Genomic DNA, 18,677 nt, shown 5'->3' on the forward strand with positions numbered 1-18,677 from the left:
CCTGACTATGGACCAATACCAGTACTTGGACAGCAAAAGAAGGACAGCTGCCTACGCAAACGCTAGTGGTTTTAAACCAACTAAGATCACAATGGTGCAGCCTCCCCAATACGTATTATGCCCGAATCACGCTGCATGTGTTAAACCAACTCCAGATGCTTTTTGAATGCAAACAATCCAGGTTGTAAACTTTTTACACCTGACAATGGAGGAGTCCGAATCAGATTAATTTTGAAAAAAAACACAACAAATATATATTTAGTAGTTGTAACAACAACAAAAGTCAAGTCATATTTGACGACCTGGGAAAGTGTGTGTAAAAATTAAATATACCAACAAAAGTGCGAAAGTTTCCACCACCCGCCCGATTTAAAGTGATAGTTATAACAAGTGTATGTAAATGCTAATAGTTAATAATTCAAATATTAAATTTTAACTACAAATAAAATAAATATAAAAAAGTGTTTAGTGGTCTATAAAATTTATAAAAAATGCATTCATTTTATTTCACTTAATAAAATAATTAATAATCATAAAAAAAATTAAAAACAAATAGATAATTTTTTGCGCTAAACTATTTAACACTATCATGTTTGGTCAGTCTACATTTTTAAAGCCAATTTTTGGTTAAATACAATTTGTACAATTACAATTAGGTTTTTTTTAAATTCTATTAAATAATATAAACCAACACAAGTTCAATATGTAGCCTAATGCCCTTTGGAACGAATAAGACTGTATAGATAACGCCATCGATTTGAAAAGTCCTGGAAAAAATATTGATTTTTTTTTGCATTGAATAGAAAATAAATAAAAGAAGAAGAAAGAAAAAAAGAAAGAGAGAGAGAAAACAAAGAATAAACAGAAATTTATAAAAGAAATACGTTTTTGTTAGAGGAGGAGGGAAATCGGAAAGCCAATTGGAGGAAAAAATGAGAAGTGTTTGAGGGAAAATGTGTTTTGATAACAACAATATAGGAGACACATATCATTAGGGACACATTGATTGGTAATATTGGTTCATGTTGCAAAATATCACAAGAGTTGTAGCCAGATTACATCAGTGTATTTTCAAGAATTTATATAGTAGGATACATTTTTTAGATTTTGACTACATAGACCAAAAGAAGTAGCTAGGATAATATAACCAAAAATTACCCTATCACACTTGAAGTGTAATTTTTGTCTTCTTTGCCTAGCACGGCTATGAAAATATCATATGCCCTATACAGAAGCATTCTTCAATGTTTTCTATGAAAAATATAATAACTTATGCTATATAATCTTAGAATTTGTAATAAGGGCAATATACCAACGTTCGTTAATAGATTGAGAGGTGATGTCATTGACATAACCCTCACTAATATGGACGACACTCGGGTTATGAACTGGGAAGTATCTGAGAAATACTGATTTTCAGATCATAGACTGATATTTTTCCAGGTTCCTACCTCCAGAGGTAAACAGAAGCCTTATAGGAAGCCTCGGAAGACAAATTCATAAAAATCTCATAACGGTTGAGGATGTTGAGGAAGGTGTGAACAATGTCACGGTCGCTCTTCTGAAGAGCTACAAGGCTTCACATCCTTTAACATACGCTGGGAAAAGATCTCAGCCGGTATGGTGGTTATAAAACCTTGCATCCTTGAGGAAGACTGCAAGGAAAGTATACAATAGAACTAGTAGGATAAAACTCAGTACAGATTGGGACGTTTATAGAGAACAGTTCAATAGGTATAAGAGTGAAATCAAGAAGGCTAAACGTGAGTCTTGGGTCGGCTATAGTGAGTCAACGAAGCGACCAGATTTCGCAGAGTACAATCTAAAGATCCAAAAGCTATAGTTAATCGAAGGAATCAACGAAGCGGCCAGATTTCACAGAGTACTATCTAAAGATCCAAAAGCTATAGGTGGTATTAAGCGAAGTGACGGAACGTGGACAAACTATAGCAGTGAGACTCTTGATCTTCTATCGTCAACTCACTTTCCTGGTTGTATGGACCTTAATGAGGGTGTGCAGTGTACGCATCAGCATATGGTTCGAACGAGGGAGGAGGAGAAGCTGATAACAAAAACACTATAAGCCACCCAAAAATGGTATGGGCGATAAATAGTTTTCAACCCTATAAATTGCCTAATTCAGATGACATAATACAGGCCATGCTGCAACACGCAGATGAACGAGTATTAGCCTCTCTGCAAGAAATTTTTAGGGCTTGTTTACTTCTATCGTACATACCTAGTCTATGGAATGAGAGGTAACAATGACATTCATCCCGAAAGCCGGGAAGCCGAGTAAAGGATTATAGACCGATTAGCTCTCTTCCTCTCTAATCAAAACTTTAAAAAGGTTACAAGACTTAGAAATTAGAAATACTATTAATCAAAGCAAACTTAGCAAATCCCAGCATGCATACATCAAAGACAAATCAGTGGATACAGTCTTACATGAGGTGGTTGGACGCATTGAGAATAATATGGAGTCCTCTGGCTACACTTTGACAGCATTCCTCGACATTGGGGGAGTTTTCAACAATGTGAAGCTAGATGTCATCCATTCTGTTCTCGTAAGCTCAGGTATACCCTCACTCCTAAAGCAATGGATTGATAGAATGCTGGAAAGCAGAATTATTAACTCAATCTTAGGAGAGAGTTCCCTGAAGAAATCTGTCAACAGATGCACACCGGAAGGGAGTATTATCCCCCCTTGAAATTCGATCATCTTAAAATGAAGGTTGTAGCCTATGTCGATGATGTAGTCTTGCTGGTTGGTGGGAAATTTCTAATGACAATTTCAGATATTATCCAGTGTGCCTTTTCAACTCTGTCTAACTGTCTTGGTGTAAACCCCACTAAGACAGAATTGGTGCTCTTCACTAGGAAAAGTAATATTCATAGTTTCCGCTTGCCATCTTTGGTTATTTTAACCATGTCAAAGTCTTAAGAAAGCTTTGGATCTGCTTGATCAAATATACGGCAATAATCCACTCCATTAATATCCTATTTGGAAGTGAGAGATTTAGTCCTGCAGTAACCTTTTATTATCCCTACAATGATTCTAATCAATTGTTTCCAGCTCTTCCTCATCCTCACCTATACGACAAAAATCCACTCCGTTAATGTACCATTTGGTAGTGAGATATCTAATCCTGCAGTGACCTGTTATGATCCACACAACGATTTTAATCACACTCTATTATGAGACAACAGCGAAGAAGTTCTACGGCAAGAAAATTCTGGCCAGATGGTTTTGAAATCCTGCATCCAGGTTGAGATGATACTGATTTTGCCAATAAAGTAACCAATAGGAGATTGTGGAGATCCCTATGTCGCTAGATTGGACAACAGAGAATCCCCTCGAACAAGCTCATCGCCTATCTCAATCCCTTCTATGTTTCTATGTCGTGGAACCCAACATAATATATTAACCATCCGTCGTATATCATGAAGTGCATCCTTGCAATTACGAACCGCTTTTGAGTTTATAGTGCACGACTTTAAAGCCTTAAGGGCCGCCTGACTATTGACATATATAGTCATCGGTCCTATGTTGTCGGCAAATAAGTGTTTTGACTTTCTCAGCCGCTTTCGTGATTGCAAGGATTTCTGCATGAAAAACGCTGCAATTATCGTTACGACCTTTACATACAGCCAGTGTATAATCTCTGGTTTTAGACCCCAACTCTTACATATAGAGTTTTTACAGGAGTAGAGTGCTGTTAGTTCTTTTTTGTACGTTCCTCAACATTCCTTTTCCATGTTAGTTTGTGGTCGAGGACTACTGTACCAAGGTATTTTGCTTCTAAGGAAAGGGCTAAGGTAACTCTACCCAAGGATGGCAATCGAAGTTTTGGTTATGTCTTCATGGGGTTTACACCAAAACCATTGGTGTGTGCCCAGTTGGTCAGAGTTAAAAGGGCATTATATCGGAAATAGTGGGCAGAAAGTTCCCAGCGACCTTTATCTTAAGGTGATCGGATTTCAGCAGTATACCATTTATAACCAGAAGCCATAGTAGAGGAGATAATACTCCCCTTTGTGGTGTGCCTCTATTGACAGATTTCCACACGGATCTCTCACCAATGATAATTCTGCTTTTCATCATTCTATCAAGAAAATCCGTTAGAAGGGAGGGGATACCTGAACTATCGAGAGCAGAATGTATACCCTTCAGCTTCACATTGTTGAAGGCTGTTTCGTTGTCAAGGAACGCAGCCAATGTGTAACCGTTGGTCTCAATATTGATCTTTGAAGATAATTTTGTGTTGATTTTTGGATCGTACTTTATTATCATGCTCAGTAATTTCCTTGATTTCGTGTTACAATTGATTAATACCATCCGATGCTAGTGAGTGTTATTATAACAAAATGTTCTCGCGAACGTCTACTCAAAAAAAAAAAAAAGATTTAAAATACAATTGAAAAAATTGAATTGAATATTTTTATAATTTTTAATTACTGGAAAGATGTAGGGAAATAGGATGAAAATGACTTTCTTTAATAATGATAAAATTTTGAAATACAAAAAATTAAAACATATTTACTCTGTTGGGGTTTTGGGATTGTTCACATAAATAATAGTACTCTCGTAAAACAATTAGAAGACAAAATACAAATTCGAAAGTTTGTTGTAACAAAACAAACAAAATACAGTTTCTGTTTTACTTTTCATTTATTGTTTAAAATAGGTTTGTGCTCGACGTTGATGTTGAGTTAGATTTCACTTAACAATAATAGATATCCAAAATAACAAACAAATAAAAAACAATAATACAATGTATTTTGTTTTACTAAAATTAAAAAAAAAAACTAAACTTAATTTTAAATTAATAATTACAAATTAAATAGGTTTTTTGTTTCGATATAAATTTTCTTTGTTTTTTAAGATTTTTTACATTGAGAATGTGATATACAAAGGTAGGTAGGCAGATAGTTATAGAATAGATTTCAGAATAAAATAGATAAATAAGAAACAAAAAGAAAGCAATCAACCATTTGGTTTGTGGTCTGTATATATATGTTGGATATTATTAATTAAAAATAAAAACTATAACTCTAGCAAATAAATAAAAGCCAGTATTTTTTGTTGCTTCTTATAAACAAGACAAAGAATAACTACATTCCTTGCAAAGAAACTACAGCAAAACAAGATTTAACAATTACAACATATAGACAAAACTGATGGATAAACTAATAATTTGTCCAAGAGTTTTGTTTATGACATACACAGCTCATCACATAATAATTATCATTTTTTTTTGTCTCGAAAACCGAAATAACATTTTTCTTTTGTTTTTGACAATTTTGGAATGTCCACCAAAATTAGTATAATTAATAAACTAAATACAGATTTTGTTGTTGTTTTATAAACATGCTTTAAAATTAAATGCCAAACGAATAATAGTAATAATTACAATAAATAACTACAAGAATTTTGTTTTTTACAACTAAGAAAAAAATAGCCAAAAGATATTAAAGATTATCCAGAACCCTTTTTTTCAAAGATTTTTATGAAAGAAAGAACCCAAATTAACACAGCCCTTAAAATCTCTTTTTTTGGATTAGTATTTTTTTATACAAACAGAGGACACTACATTCTAAAACCAATTAAATTAGTAGTAGAAAATGAGATGTGATTGGGGTGTTGCAGTAGTTTTTTTAGGTTATGTAGATAATTTTTGGTAGGTGGGTTGGTTGGTTGGTTCGTGTTTGCTTGGGATTGTGTGTTAGCTGTGTGAATATTTATAATTCATTTGATTGGATCAATTGGAGGCGTGTATGACATCTCGTTTCCTTTTTGTATGTTTTACCTGATTGGACCAATCACCGGTGGGCACTGTGGCTCTGTAGAATTTCGAACTTGTCTTATTGAAAATTGGCAGCAATTCATTAGCCTCGTCAGATAGAGCCTGTAAAGAAGAAGTGAAGGTGAAAAAAGTGGAAATAAATATTTAAAGAATATTTTCTAAGGACCTTAAAAGGGGGCATGCATTTTTAAAAGAATATTTTCTAATGACCTACTCAAAAGAGGCGTGGATTTTTTAAAGAATATTTTCTAAGGACCTCCTCAAAAGAGGCGTGGATTTTTTAAAGAATATTTTCTAAGGACCTCCTCAAAAGAGGCGTGTATTTTTTAAAGAATATTTTCTAAGGACCTCCTCAAAAGAGACGTGGATTTTTTAAAGAATATTTTCTAAGGACCTCCTCAAAAGAGGCGTGGATTTTTTAAAGAATATTTTCTAAGGACCTCCTCAAAAGAGGCGTGGATTTTTTAAAGAATATTTTCTAAGGACCTCCTCAAAAGAGCCGTGGATTTTTTAAAGAGTATTTTCTAAGGACCTCCTCAAAAGAGGTGTGGATTTTTTAAAGTATATTCTCTAAGGATCTCAAAAGAGGCGTAGATTTTTTAAAGTATATTCTCTAAGGATCTCAAAAGAGGCGTAGATTTTTTAAAGTATATTCTCTAAGGATCTCAAAAGAGGCGTGGATTTTTTAAAGTATATTCTCTAAGGATCTAAAAAAAAGGCGTGGATTTTTTAAAGTATATTCTCTAAGGATCTCAAAAGAGGCGTGGATTTTTTAAAGTATATTCTCTAAGGATCTCAAAAGAGGCGTGGATTTTTTAAAGAATATTCTCTAAGGATCTCAAAAGAGGCGTGGATTTTTATAGAATATTCTCTAAGGATCTCAAAAGAGGCGTGTTTTTTTTTAAAGTATATTCTCTAAGGATCTCAAAAGAGGCGTGGATTTTTTAAAGTATATTCTCTAAGGATCTCAAAAGAGGCGTGTTTTTTTTAAAGTATATTCTCTAAGGATCTCAAAAGAGGCGTGTTTTTTTTAAATTATATTCTCTAAGGATCTCAAAAGAGGCGTGGATTTTTTAAAGTATATTCTCTAAGGATCTCAAAAGAGGCGTGGCGAGCTATATCTAAATCTCAAAAGAGGCGTGGCGAGCTATATCTAAATCTCAAAAGAGGCGTGGCGAGCTATATCTAAATCTCAAAAGAGGCGTGTTTTTTAAAGTATATTCTCTAAGGATCACAAAAGAGTATATTCTCTAAGGATCTCAAAAGAGGCGTGGATTTTTTAAAGAATATTCTCTAAGGATCTCAAAAGAGGCGTGGATTTTTTAAAGAATATTCTCTAAGGATCTCAAAAGAGGCGTGTTTTTTTAAAGTATATTCTCTAAGGATCTCAAAAGAGGCGTGGCGAGCTATATCAAAATCTCAAAAGAGGCGTGGCGAGCTATATCTAAATCTCAAAAGAGGCGTGGCGAGCTTTATCAAAATCTCAAAAGAGGCGTGGCGAGCTATATCTAAATCTCAAAAGAGGCGTGGCGAGCTATATCTAAATCTCAAAAGAGGCATAGATTTTTTAAAGAATATTTTCTAAGGACCTCAAAAGAGGCGTGGATTTTTTAAAGAATATTCTCTAAGGATCTCAAAAGAGGCGTGGCGAGCTATATATACGAAAATGTATATGGGAGCTACATCTAAATCTGAGCCGATTTCCACGAAACTCAGCACATATCATTCTAGACTCACTTCAGTACGCTATGCTAAATTTCGTGTAAATCGAAAGATATATAAGGACTTTGGTGCACCGTTTATATCAAATCACCAATTTCAATAGGGTTCGTCCTTGGTCCAAACAAATGATATGTGCCAAATTTCATCCAAATCGGATTATAAATGCGATCTAGACTTTGTTTACAATTTAAAATGAAAAGACGGACGGACGGACGAACATACATAAATCGAAAGTGATTTTATAGGAACTATGGGTCTATCTCGTTTCCTATTTATTAGTGGGGAAAGTATGGCATTGTCGACCGGGGGTTAGTTTCGGATATCGCCACTGATCCTCATTAGATCCCTTAGTTTTTTGTTGGGGAATATTCTCCCCAGATGCTATTTGTAGCTTTAAAAAATCCCTTTATAGCAAACCAACGATATAAACTGCATAATAATTTCGCTGGTGCCTCATATCGAGCTTTACAACCCCTTTTTATATTACAACTCACCTTCAAGTATATAATGGCATCAGTGCCATATCCTTCACATGACAACAAAACAATATCGCCATGGAAGTAACGGGCATATAAACGTGATATGGGTAAACCATAGCCATAACCGGCCAAGGGAACCGTATGTAAATCCGATTTTGAAGGTTGGGGAGCCGTACTGTACATATACTTAAACAATTGATCGGTTTGGGAACGTGGAATGCCGCCACCTTGGTCTGAGATCTGAAAGCAAGACAAAAATTATAATATTTTAATTGAGGAAAAATACACAAAAATTGATGTTCCCCTTACCTTAACACAAATATCTTCTTTGCCACGCACAATTAACACCTTCAACGGTGGCAGTGTATCACATTTATCCTGATCGTGATGTTCAACGACAGCACGCATTGAATTCTTAAACAATTCAAATAGCATATGATATAGATGAGATGGTACATAAACTGTTCGTATCGGCAGCGTTTCACCATCCATTGAATTGTGTTGTTCTATTTGTAGTTCGGGACTAACCAAATAATATTGATCACAAAGGAAACGTGCATTTTCGTAGGCATCTTTAACGACATCCGATATATTACAGGCAGGATCTAAGCAACCAACATGCCGGCCTTGTCGCTCCATTGATTCGCCGAAAAGGAGGGCTGTGGGGAGAAAATAAAATTTGGAAATTGAACAAACATTAGAGGGGGGAAAATAGGCGAAAAATATAATAATGTAATAATTTTTTTAATGAATATATAATGAGCGCCTAGAAACGCCATATGACCGCTGCCCTGTCCATGACATTAAACATCATTATAATGAAAAAAAGGAAGGGAAAATATATGCAAAATATATATAATATAGAAAAATAATGGCAAAGAATTGCCCACTCCCTACAAACTGCAGCAAAAGCAACAATTGGTAGCAAAGACCTCCATCAAGAATCCTGTGGTATGATCAGGAGTGTCGTAATGCTACTGAGAATAAAGGGCAATCCTGCAAACAGTAGTAACACACAATTCAAGAGAGAATTATCGGGATAAAAGGATAAATGAGAAACGTATTTTCAAAAGAAAGAATAAATTACAAGAAAGACTTTGGTGCAGGCACGTCTTCCTGTAGAGATGAAGATGAAAACCTGGCGACAGATACAGACAGCGTATTGATGATCTGGAAGGAGCATTTTGCAAAGCTTCTAGTATTAAGTAGTAACGGTGAAGAAGATACCCCAGAGCCCATAAGAGATGATGATATAGATTGTATAAAACCTAGGCAATATGAGGTCAGAATAGCAATCAATAGGCTGAAGAATAATAAAGCTGGTGCTGATGGATTACCAGCCGAACTATTTAAGGCCGGTGGTCAGACGCTGATCAGGAGCATCTACCAACTGATTAGTACAAATTGGGTGGAGGAATGCATGCCCATGATTGGAACCTCGACATTCTGTGTCACGTGCACAAAAAAGGAGACCGGACTATATGTGCCAACTATATAGGAATTAAGTCTCCATCCCATCGCATATAAAGCCAATGGTCAATGACATTATTGGATCATACCAATGCGGCCTCAGGCCTGGCAAATCCACCATAGACCAGATTTTCACACTGCGCACAATATTGGAAAATACCCACGAGAAACACATCGACACATTTTTTCGACTATAAATCCGTATTCGACCGCTGGAAAAGGTCAAACGAGATACAAATGTGAACAGAAATGACACTCTGTGTACCAAACAGCACATGTTACCCGCCGACACCGATGACATCGATATAATGCGTCGAACATTGCGAGCGGTTACAGCCATCTGAACAAATTGAGAAGGAGTCTGCCACAATGATACTGGCTGTAAATGGCGAGAAGCTGGTGGTATCAAAGGGCAAGACGTCCAGTAGACTCGGACCAACTGTGGCACTTGAAAACTACAGCTTGGAGGTGGTGAACGGTTTATATACATCGGTACTGCCATAAACAAAAGTAAAACTAATAAAATCCGGAGGAGAATAGCGTTGACTAACAGCTATTACTATGGTCTAAGTAAGCAATTCAGAAACAAGGCCACCTCTCGCCAGACCAAACTCACACTCTACAAGACGCTGATACTACCTATACCTATACTTTTTAAGATGATGCATAGGCTTTGAGACAAAAATAAATTCTGACTGTGTGGTACTCTGTCGAAGAGGTGTATATACATAAGGAAGTTAAAAAAGTTGAATATGTAGAGCATATGTGGATACCTGACACAAGCTCTACATATTTAACTATCTAACAAAACCAATTTATCTGTCTCCAAAATGACACCTTGGACACAATTTAACTATATCTCGGAAGGAGAGGGACAGCAACCATATTAATTTATATTCAAATGCATTCCTTATTCTAAATTGTATCGGGGCAAACAAATGCTGTTGCCAAGTATGCATATCTGTTATAAAATAACTAGGACAACAAATAAGATTGCCATGTATAAATATCTCAGAAGTTTTCAATGTAACAAACATCATAAATAACACTTCAGATTAAAGTCCTCCAGTTCGTAGCTAATCAACAAAGAATTGATTATAAAGACTTGGAAGAGAATACACATTGCAAATTACTGTCTGGAGGAACTCATGATTAAAAGACTTTGAACAGAAAACGAAAAAAAAACATTGCAATTTACTGTCTGGCGGGGACTTGTGGAAATTCGCAGACATTTGTCAAAACAAAAAAAGAACATACATGAAGCAACACGATCGATGTACGAGTGTGTGTGTGTGTGATGATTGGCATTTTTTGCACTTACTATGTTGATTGATTAACATGCGTATGCTAATACGTGACATATACAGGCGATCCAAAAAATATTGTATTGAGGTTTCCATGGATGAGTCGACATTGCCATTTTCGGTTTCCTTCATTTCAATGACACCCTGGGCCATTGTTTGGACAACATCACTGTGACGATTGCGTATGTGTTCCAAGGCGCTGCAGAATCTATAAAAAAGGAAACGATATTAATGAAAAGGGAGACAAATTTGTTTTTGTGTTACTTACGATTGTAAATTGTCATAGGTTGGTTCGGCCTTTTCAAATTCCAATACCTCTTCGAAACTTTTCATATACCATGAACTGACTTGACTTACGGAACAGGTGTTGAGTAGATTATCAGGTAATAAAGCGATTTCTTTCATAATATTGGCCAAACGTACCGGAAGTTCTTTACGCAAAAATATAAATGATTTCTTTTCGCAGGCATTTTGACCTGAAAATAAAAAAATAATAAATAAATTAAATATTGTATTGTTTATTAATGATAAGACTTTGTTTATTTATTTCTAATATTTGCAAATATCAAAACAATAACTTTATCAAAGAAAACCCATATAAATTGTTTGGAATATAACATAAAAAGCAAAATAAAGACGTAGTAGAGTTTCAAATAGACTGATCTCAACCTCAACTCTCCATTCTTGCCTATAATTCTTCATAATTTTGACTTAAAATAAATGTCATTGTTATGATTATTAATTACCTTGGGTTTCTAATCGAATAATCGATATAAAACTGCATTTTTTCTTTCTAACTGCAATTTATCAAAATAAATTCTTTAGGTCATTATGGCAATGTTTATCAGCATGAAAAAATAAATAAATATTTATAAAAACTCCGGCCTGGAACAATGATGACGATGATATTATTGTCTAGACAAAATTTGGGTGTTTTTTTTTTTGCAATTTTAGATAAAAGTGTTTGTTTTTATAACATTAATCAGTTTTGGCAAATGTGTGTTAATTATTTAATGCGGCATAGCCCAAATAATTTTATAGATAATGGCGTAGGAGAAAATAATGAAGAGGAATAAAATCCCATGATACATTTTCCATATTGGAAATTTAATTTTCTATATGGAGAAAACATGTGGACACAATTTTATATGTAGAGAATAAATGTAAAAGAGCTTCGACAAGATTTTGTGTGCTGAAAATTCGTCTAATGCAGTAAAATAAAGTAATGCGAAATATAGAAAAAATATATTGAAAATTTTGTAATTCCAGCCTATTAGAAAATATAGATAGGATAAAGTGTTGGAATATTAATTTGGATTGAAAATTAAATCACATGACTACTAAACTCTCTAGTAATGCGAACGAGATTTCTAAAAATTGTTGTCTTTAAATCTTCGGTATACAAGAATTCAGAAATTCGGAAGTAAAGCAAAAATTAGCGTGTTGTAAATCGCAATGAAACACTGTGACCGGGAAAAGTTAATTTTGGGCGACGGTGGGTAAGTGTGATCTAGCCAGTCAAAAATGAGTCGTACAGCCCGATTTCAATTCAGTATCAAAAGACACTTGAGGTGCTACCGCTCCCTGAAAATTGTGAATTAAAATGACTGTTGGAGCGTAGGATTGTGATAGCTTAGGAATTCGTATTTATGAGTACGAAAAATACTAAACGGCACTATATTTGGTAAAATTGGGAATTAGGTGGACGGAGAGTGCTGGAAAATTAAAATTTGGAATAATGGTTGCTATTGGAGTGTAGAATTCAGATATGGAAGTATAGTACTAATGTGTACTAAATTGTACTATATTTAGTACAATCATGACTTAAAACTACTCTTGAAGTGTATGATTGAGGAAGTTTTGGAAAATCGTACGAAAAGTAATAAATGGTACTAAATATGGAACAATTTGGCTGTTGGTGAACGAGGGATAGAGCTGGAATCCGTATTTATGTGTACGAAAAATACTAAACGGCACTATATTTGGTAAAATTGGGATTTAGGTGAACGGAGAGTGCTGGAAAATTAAAATTTGGAATAATGGTTGCTGTTGGAGTGTAGAATTCAGATATGGAAGTATAGTACTAATGTGTACTATATTTAGTACAATCATGACTAAAAACTACTCTTGAAGTGTATGATTGAGGAAGTTTTGGAAAATCGTACGAAAAGTAATAAATGGTACTAAATTTGGAACAATTTGGCTGTTGGTGAACGAGGGATAGAGCTGGAATCCTTAAATGTGGATTTAGGATTATTATTGGGGTGCATGACTGAGGTAGTTTTGGAAACTCGTACTTATGGGTACAAAAAGTAGAACTAGAATCCTGAAAGTTGCAACTAAGATTACTGTCGGAGTGTAGGATTGATATAGTTTTGGAATATGGTTATGAACAGTACAGAATGGTATTAAATCTTAAATTTGAACTTACAATTACTATTGGAAAGCCGGATTTAAGTAGTTGTGGAAATTAATACGTATGAGTATGAAAAGTACTAAATTTGGTACAATCTGGACTTTGGTGGAATAACGATTAATGTTAAGTGTAGGATTGATTTAGTTTTATAAATTCTTATTTATGAGTATGAAAAGTACTAAATGTTGTACAATTTAGATTTGGATAAATGGATAGAACTGAAACCCAGAGATTTGGAATGTAGATTACTTTTGAAGTGTAGGATAGAGTTATTTTTGAAAATTCGTACTTACTTATGGGTACGAAAAGTACTAAATTTGGTACAAGTTGGATATGGGTGAACAGATAGAACTGGAATCTTGAAATTGAGAATTAAAATGGCTGTTGGATTGAAGGATTAAGGTAGTTTAGGAAATTCGTACTTAGTGATACTAAATTTAGTACAATTTGGATTTTGGGTGAACGGATAGAGCTGGAAACCTAAAATTTGAAATATTGATTGCTGTTTTTCTTGAAAATGTGTACTTATGTTTTCGAAAATTTCTGAATGAATCTGTATTGTTCACTATTCACAATATTCATATAAAATATTATTTATTTGTTTCATATTCCATTTCTGCATTCGAAGTAGTGGGTACTTCGCTAGTTTTCTATATAGGAAAATTCGGGGAAATTCTAAAATGTTTACAAAATTTAGACGAAATTTTAAATAGAAAATTTGAAGAAATTTAAAAACTTCAGTAGTGTTGGCGGTTTATTTGGGATACCATTTGTATTTTGTTTTTGCAAAATAGTCAGGCTGAAATTTAAAAACTTTAAAAACTTTAAACTTTAAAAACTTTAAACTTTAAAAACTTTTCTACATAAAAATGTTCTATAGAGAAAATGTGGATAATTTTTATATAGAAACACTCGACGAATTTCTTTAAATTTTCTATACAGAAAATGTTGATGAAATTTGATATATTTTCCATATCGATATGTCTAAATAATAATTTTCGTCGAAATTTGATAAATTTTCTATATAAAAATGTTGTCAAATTTTAATATAATTTCTATTAGAAAATGTCGTCAAGCTTTTATATAATTTTAATTGAATAAATAGAATATTCATTATTCAAATTTCGACGAATTCTTGCATAATTTTTGTGCATAGGAAAATTTTACGAAATTCTAAAAATGTTCTATGCAGAAAATTTGGACGAAATTCTAAATTTTCCAAAAAAACAGTAAGAATTTTCGAATTTTTGTATAAATTTTATTTGAAAATTTCGACGATTTTTTTATATTTAAACGGAAATATTCGTAGAAATATTATATATAGAAAAATATGTATTTCCTTTATAACGTCGACAAATTAAAATATATTTTCCCAATATAAATATGTATACAATTTCCAGATAATTAATCTCGAAATAATATTATCATTTCCTCTCAAAAAAATCGCATAAAAATAAAAACAAAGCGTCATCCGTTTAATGTTTACACAAAATTTTGGAAATCAAAACAAATATGAAGCGACGAAAATATATCTGTCTATGAATATCAAAAAGAGGAAAAAAAAACAAAAACAAAACAACATATTGACCCTCTAAAACAAAATTGTCGCAAAAAAAAAGAAACAGACCCAAACCAGATTTTCGAGGGCAGACCACATATAGCTGATAAGAAGAGGGGCGTGTATGTGTTCAAGTTATTTTTTTTTATTTTGTGATTGTCATGCCGAACCAAAGAAAAACAATAATAAAAAAAGAATGCCTTAGTGGAACAGCGGCAGCGATAAGTTTCGTTCATAAAAATCATATCAACAGTCAGTTGATATATAGACTACATACGTACATATGTATGTGTATTTGCGTACTTTATATGTATGTCTATATATTCCACACGAGCATTATGCTTGTTCTTCTTCTGGTGTCCAGCCCTCATTTTCGTCATATCATATGAGCGCGAGCATAAAAAAAAACTATTTCTAGTTTTTTTCCTATGATGTTTTTGGCAAAAGAAGAAGAACAACAACAATGCCAAACATGTGTAGGAAATTAAAAGTTGATATTCACACACACACTAATTTATACGCTTTTATGAGTAAGCATATGATTTTTTGGCAAGTTTTTTTCCTAAATATTTTGCTAGACAATTTACGTTTTTGAGTTTGTTTGTTTGTCTCTTAGTTAACGCTTTTGTTGTTTTTGTCTGTTTTTTTATATTTAGATAATTTGCGCTATTTCCCTTAAGACAGCGGGGTGTCAAAACACGTTTACTGGCGATCTTTGGACTTGTGTTGTTGTTTTTTAGACAAATGTTGACAGTAGCTGCTTTTAATTTATTTTTATTTTGTAGGGGTGTGTTTGGGTTTTGTTTTTGTTATGTTTATATTATTTTCTATATACAATTTTTTCGAAAATTTCAATATAGGGAATTTGCAACATTTTGTTAAAATTTGAATATAGACAAATCTATAACATTTTAATATTTTTTTTAAAAATTTCTGTAGAAATTTTCTGTATAGAAAATATATAAAAATAAACATTCGATATGGAACAAAGCTAGTGTTTTAAGGAAATGGATAATGTAAAATATTCTTCAAATATTTTTTGTTAATTCTAAATTTTTCTTATAATTTTTGTTATCAAAATTTCTATTTTATATAAAATTATCGATTTTTTTATAAACATTTTTAATATTTTTTTATAAAAATTCTCAAAAAAAAATTCTTTATAAAAAAATAATAAGAATTTATCGAAATTGTCTATATTTTAAAGATTTGCATTGAAAATTTTGAAACATTTTTCGAAATTTCCACTTTAAAATATTTAAAAAATCGTAGATTTTTTAAAAAGAAAGTTTTCAAACATTTTTCGAAATTTCAACTTTAAAAAATATTTTAGAAATTCGTCAATTTTTTTATAAACATTTCACTTTTTTTTTGGAAAAATTTCTAATTCTTTTTATACAAATCCATCATAGTTTTGAGGGTATATTCCAGTCCGTTTGTAACTCATCGAAATATTAATTTCCGATCCTATAAAGTATATATATTCTTGATCGGGGTAAACTTTTAAGACGATCTAGCCATGTCCGTCCGTGCGTCTGTTGTAATCACGCTATCTTCTGAAGGAAATTTGCTTAGGTTTGTCTTTTGTCTGCAGGCAGGTCAAGCTCGAACATGGGATATATCGGTTCACGTTTTGGCATACCTTCCACATTTTCTGCTGGCCCATATATAACGGTACCTCTTAATTGTCAGTATTTTGGGTGTTTTGAACGAATTTTTCCACCGAATTGGCTGTAATTTAGTATTTTGATTTCTTAATAGCTACAAAATCTCTCCACAAAAAATTATGAAAACAGGCCCATTTTTTCGGATAGCCACCATATAAGGGTACCCCCCAATTTTCGGTATTTTGGGGTTCTTGAGCGCGTTTTTCAACCGAATTCGCTGAAATTTGGTACATTGCGTTCTTATTGGGTACTAAATTTCTCCACAAATATAGGTCCACATTTTCTGTTGGGACTCTTCATTTCAGTATTTTGGGGGTTCTTCCACCGAATTGGCTGTAATTTAGTATTTTGAGTTCTTAATAGGTCCCAAATCTCTCCACAAAAAATTATGAACATAGGTCCATTTTTTCGGATAACCCCCATATAAGGGTACCCCCAATTTTCGGTATTTTGGGGTTCTTGAGCGCGTTTTTCAACCGAAGCCTCTGCAATTGGGTATTTTGTATTCGTATATGGTAACAAATCTACCCAACAAATATTATAACCCCCTTTTTTACATTAAAATAGTTATCTGATTTGTTCCGCATTTTAGGTTTGGTTCTAAGACTCTGTTGTAGTCATTGCAACTGCGGAGGATATCGAGATAAAAAATTAGAACGTAAGGTTTGGTAATGGACTATAGCTCGCATTTAGGCCTAGCCCTAGCCCCTGTGTGGGTGGTACCATCTTCGAACATGAACTAAGTTTTAAAGAAATAATAAAATGGGCAAAGTTTGGATGAATTCTGAAACGCATTTGGTCCAAAGAAACATGGGGTCTAGAACCAATATATCGATGAGGCACATGTTCACCGTGTCAAAGTATATACACCCTCATTTGTCATAAGGGTGAGGGTATAATTATCGGTATAGGTCCACTTTTTGCTATGTTCCCTACATTTTCATTTCACTTGTTTTTATAAAATTTTTAATTTTTTTATAAAAATTTCTAAAGTTTTAATATAGACAAATTTATAACATTTTGATATACCATAAATATTTGTTGAACTTTTCTGTATAGAAAATATATAGAATATATAAAATTTATAGAATAAAAATTTCTAAAATTCTATTTTTTTTTAATTCCTAAAATTCTAAATTTTTTTTATAAAAATTTTTAGATTTTTTTATAAAATTTTTTTAGATTTTTTTTATAATAATTTCTACATTTTTTTATAAAAATGTTCAATTTGTTTTTATAAAACCTTCTAATTTTTTTAGAAAACAATTAAAAATTTTTTTACAAAAAAGAAAATAATTTAAAAATGTTAATATATTTTTTTATCAAAATTTCTGATCTCTCACAGACATTATTTTTAAATTTTAAAAATTCATCAAAAATGCATGAAATTTCATAAAAATATTTTTGAATATTCTTTATATAATTTCGTCGAAATTCTCAATATTGTTTTTTTTTAATTTTGTTATAAAATTTTTAAATAGGGTTGGACACACTTTTTATTAAATTATAATGCGAATAAAATCATCCACCCCTCCCATATACTACTCATGAATATAAAGCAATATCGATTTCGTATCTTTATATCCAACATTTACAGTAAATAAATTCTTATCGCATTTTTCTTTGTTTTGAATTTTAAAGTTATTGGCTGTTTTTTTTATGTTTTACAATTGACTTTGTTTGTTTTAAATTAATAATTAATTAATTTATTTTGTTATTTCATTGTTTTCCCACTTAAATGTTTCAAAGGTTTTTCTTTGATTTCAACAAATAGCCTTCATTCAAGAAGGTCAAATTTGTTGAAAATAAAAAAAAAACTTGTATAAATTAGTTATTGAAACGCAAAAATATGCAATTCAATATTCGACGAGTCGGATGGCAGTCATAAATATTGTAATGACTAATTAATTAAATAATGGCCAGTAGATAAGTTTAAGGATAATACGAAATAATTTGAAGAAAAGTGTACAAAAATTACCATATAAATTCTTAATTATAAGAGGCCTACTGCCATTTTCAAAATGTTGCATCAGTCCAATTCTGTTTTTTCTTGTATTAAAAAAAAGAAAATATGCACTTAACATTTTCTTAATGTCAATGGACAAAGTCAAACCATTTGCACCACATGCTGTTCCCACCCATTTCAATTCGGTGGTGGTCGGTGGTCAATGGTCAAAAAAAATTTCAACGTGAACAAAATAATTGCAAATGAAATGTTTGCCCGAAGGCATCAATTTTTATTGGATAATTGCCA

At 32.6% G+C, this 18,677-nt stretch overlaps 1 protein-coding gene across 2 annotated transcripts in view; it reads right to left on the bottom strand.

Moving 5' to 3' along the window:
- The window catches only part of LOC133334864 (pyruvate dehydrogenase (acetyl-transferring) kinase, mitochondrial), a 44,567-nt gene that overhangs the window by 5,388 nt on the left and 20,502 nt on the right, over positions 1–18,677 (bottom strand). The window contains exons 2-7 of one of the 2 annotated variants that reach the window (XM_061543179.1): positions 11,051–11,258; positions 10,800–10,990; positions 8,318–8,667; positions 8,024–8,248; positions 5,811–5,909; positions 698–767 (exon numbers count right to left, since the gene is read on the bottom strand). In XM_061543179.1, coding sequence (XP_061399163.1) covers positions 711–767; positions 5,811–5,909; positions 8,024–8,248; positions 8,318–8,667; positions 10,800–10,990; positions 11,051–11,258 — 1,130 coding nt within the window. In that variant the 3' untranslated portion in view covers positions 698–710. Of the gene's footprint in view, positions 1–697; positions 768–5,810; positions 5,910–8,023; positions 8,249–8,317; positions 8,668–10,799; positions 10,991–11,050; positions 11,259–18,677 lie in introns of those variants that run through there. The other variant, XM_061543178.1, reaches the window with a different exon arrangement.

The sequence above is a fragment of the Musca vetustissima genome, unplaced genomic scaffold (genome assembly GCF_032173495.1).
Source record: "Musca vetustissima isolate MV318-11 ecotype Yass unplaced genomic scaffold, APGP_CSIRO_Mvet_v1 utg23012, whole genome shotgun sequence".
In the NCBI taxonomy this organism is placed as follows: domain Eukaryota; kingdom Metazoa; phylum Arthropoda; class Insecta; order Diptera; family Muscidae; genus Musca; species Musca vetustissima.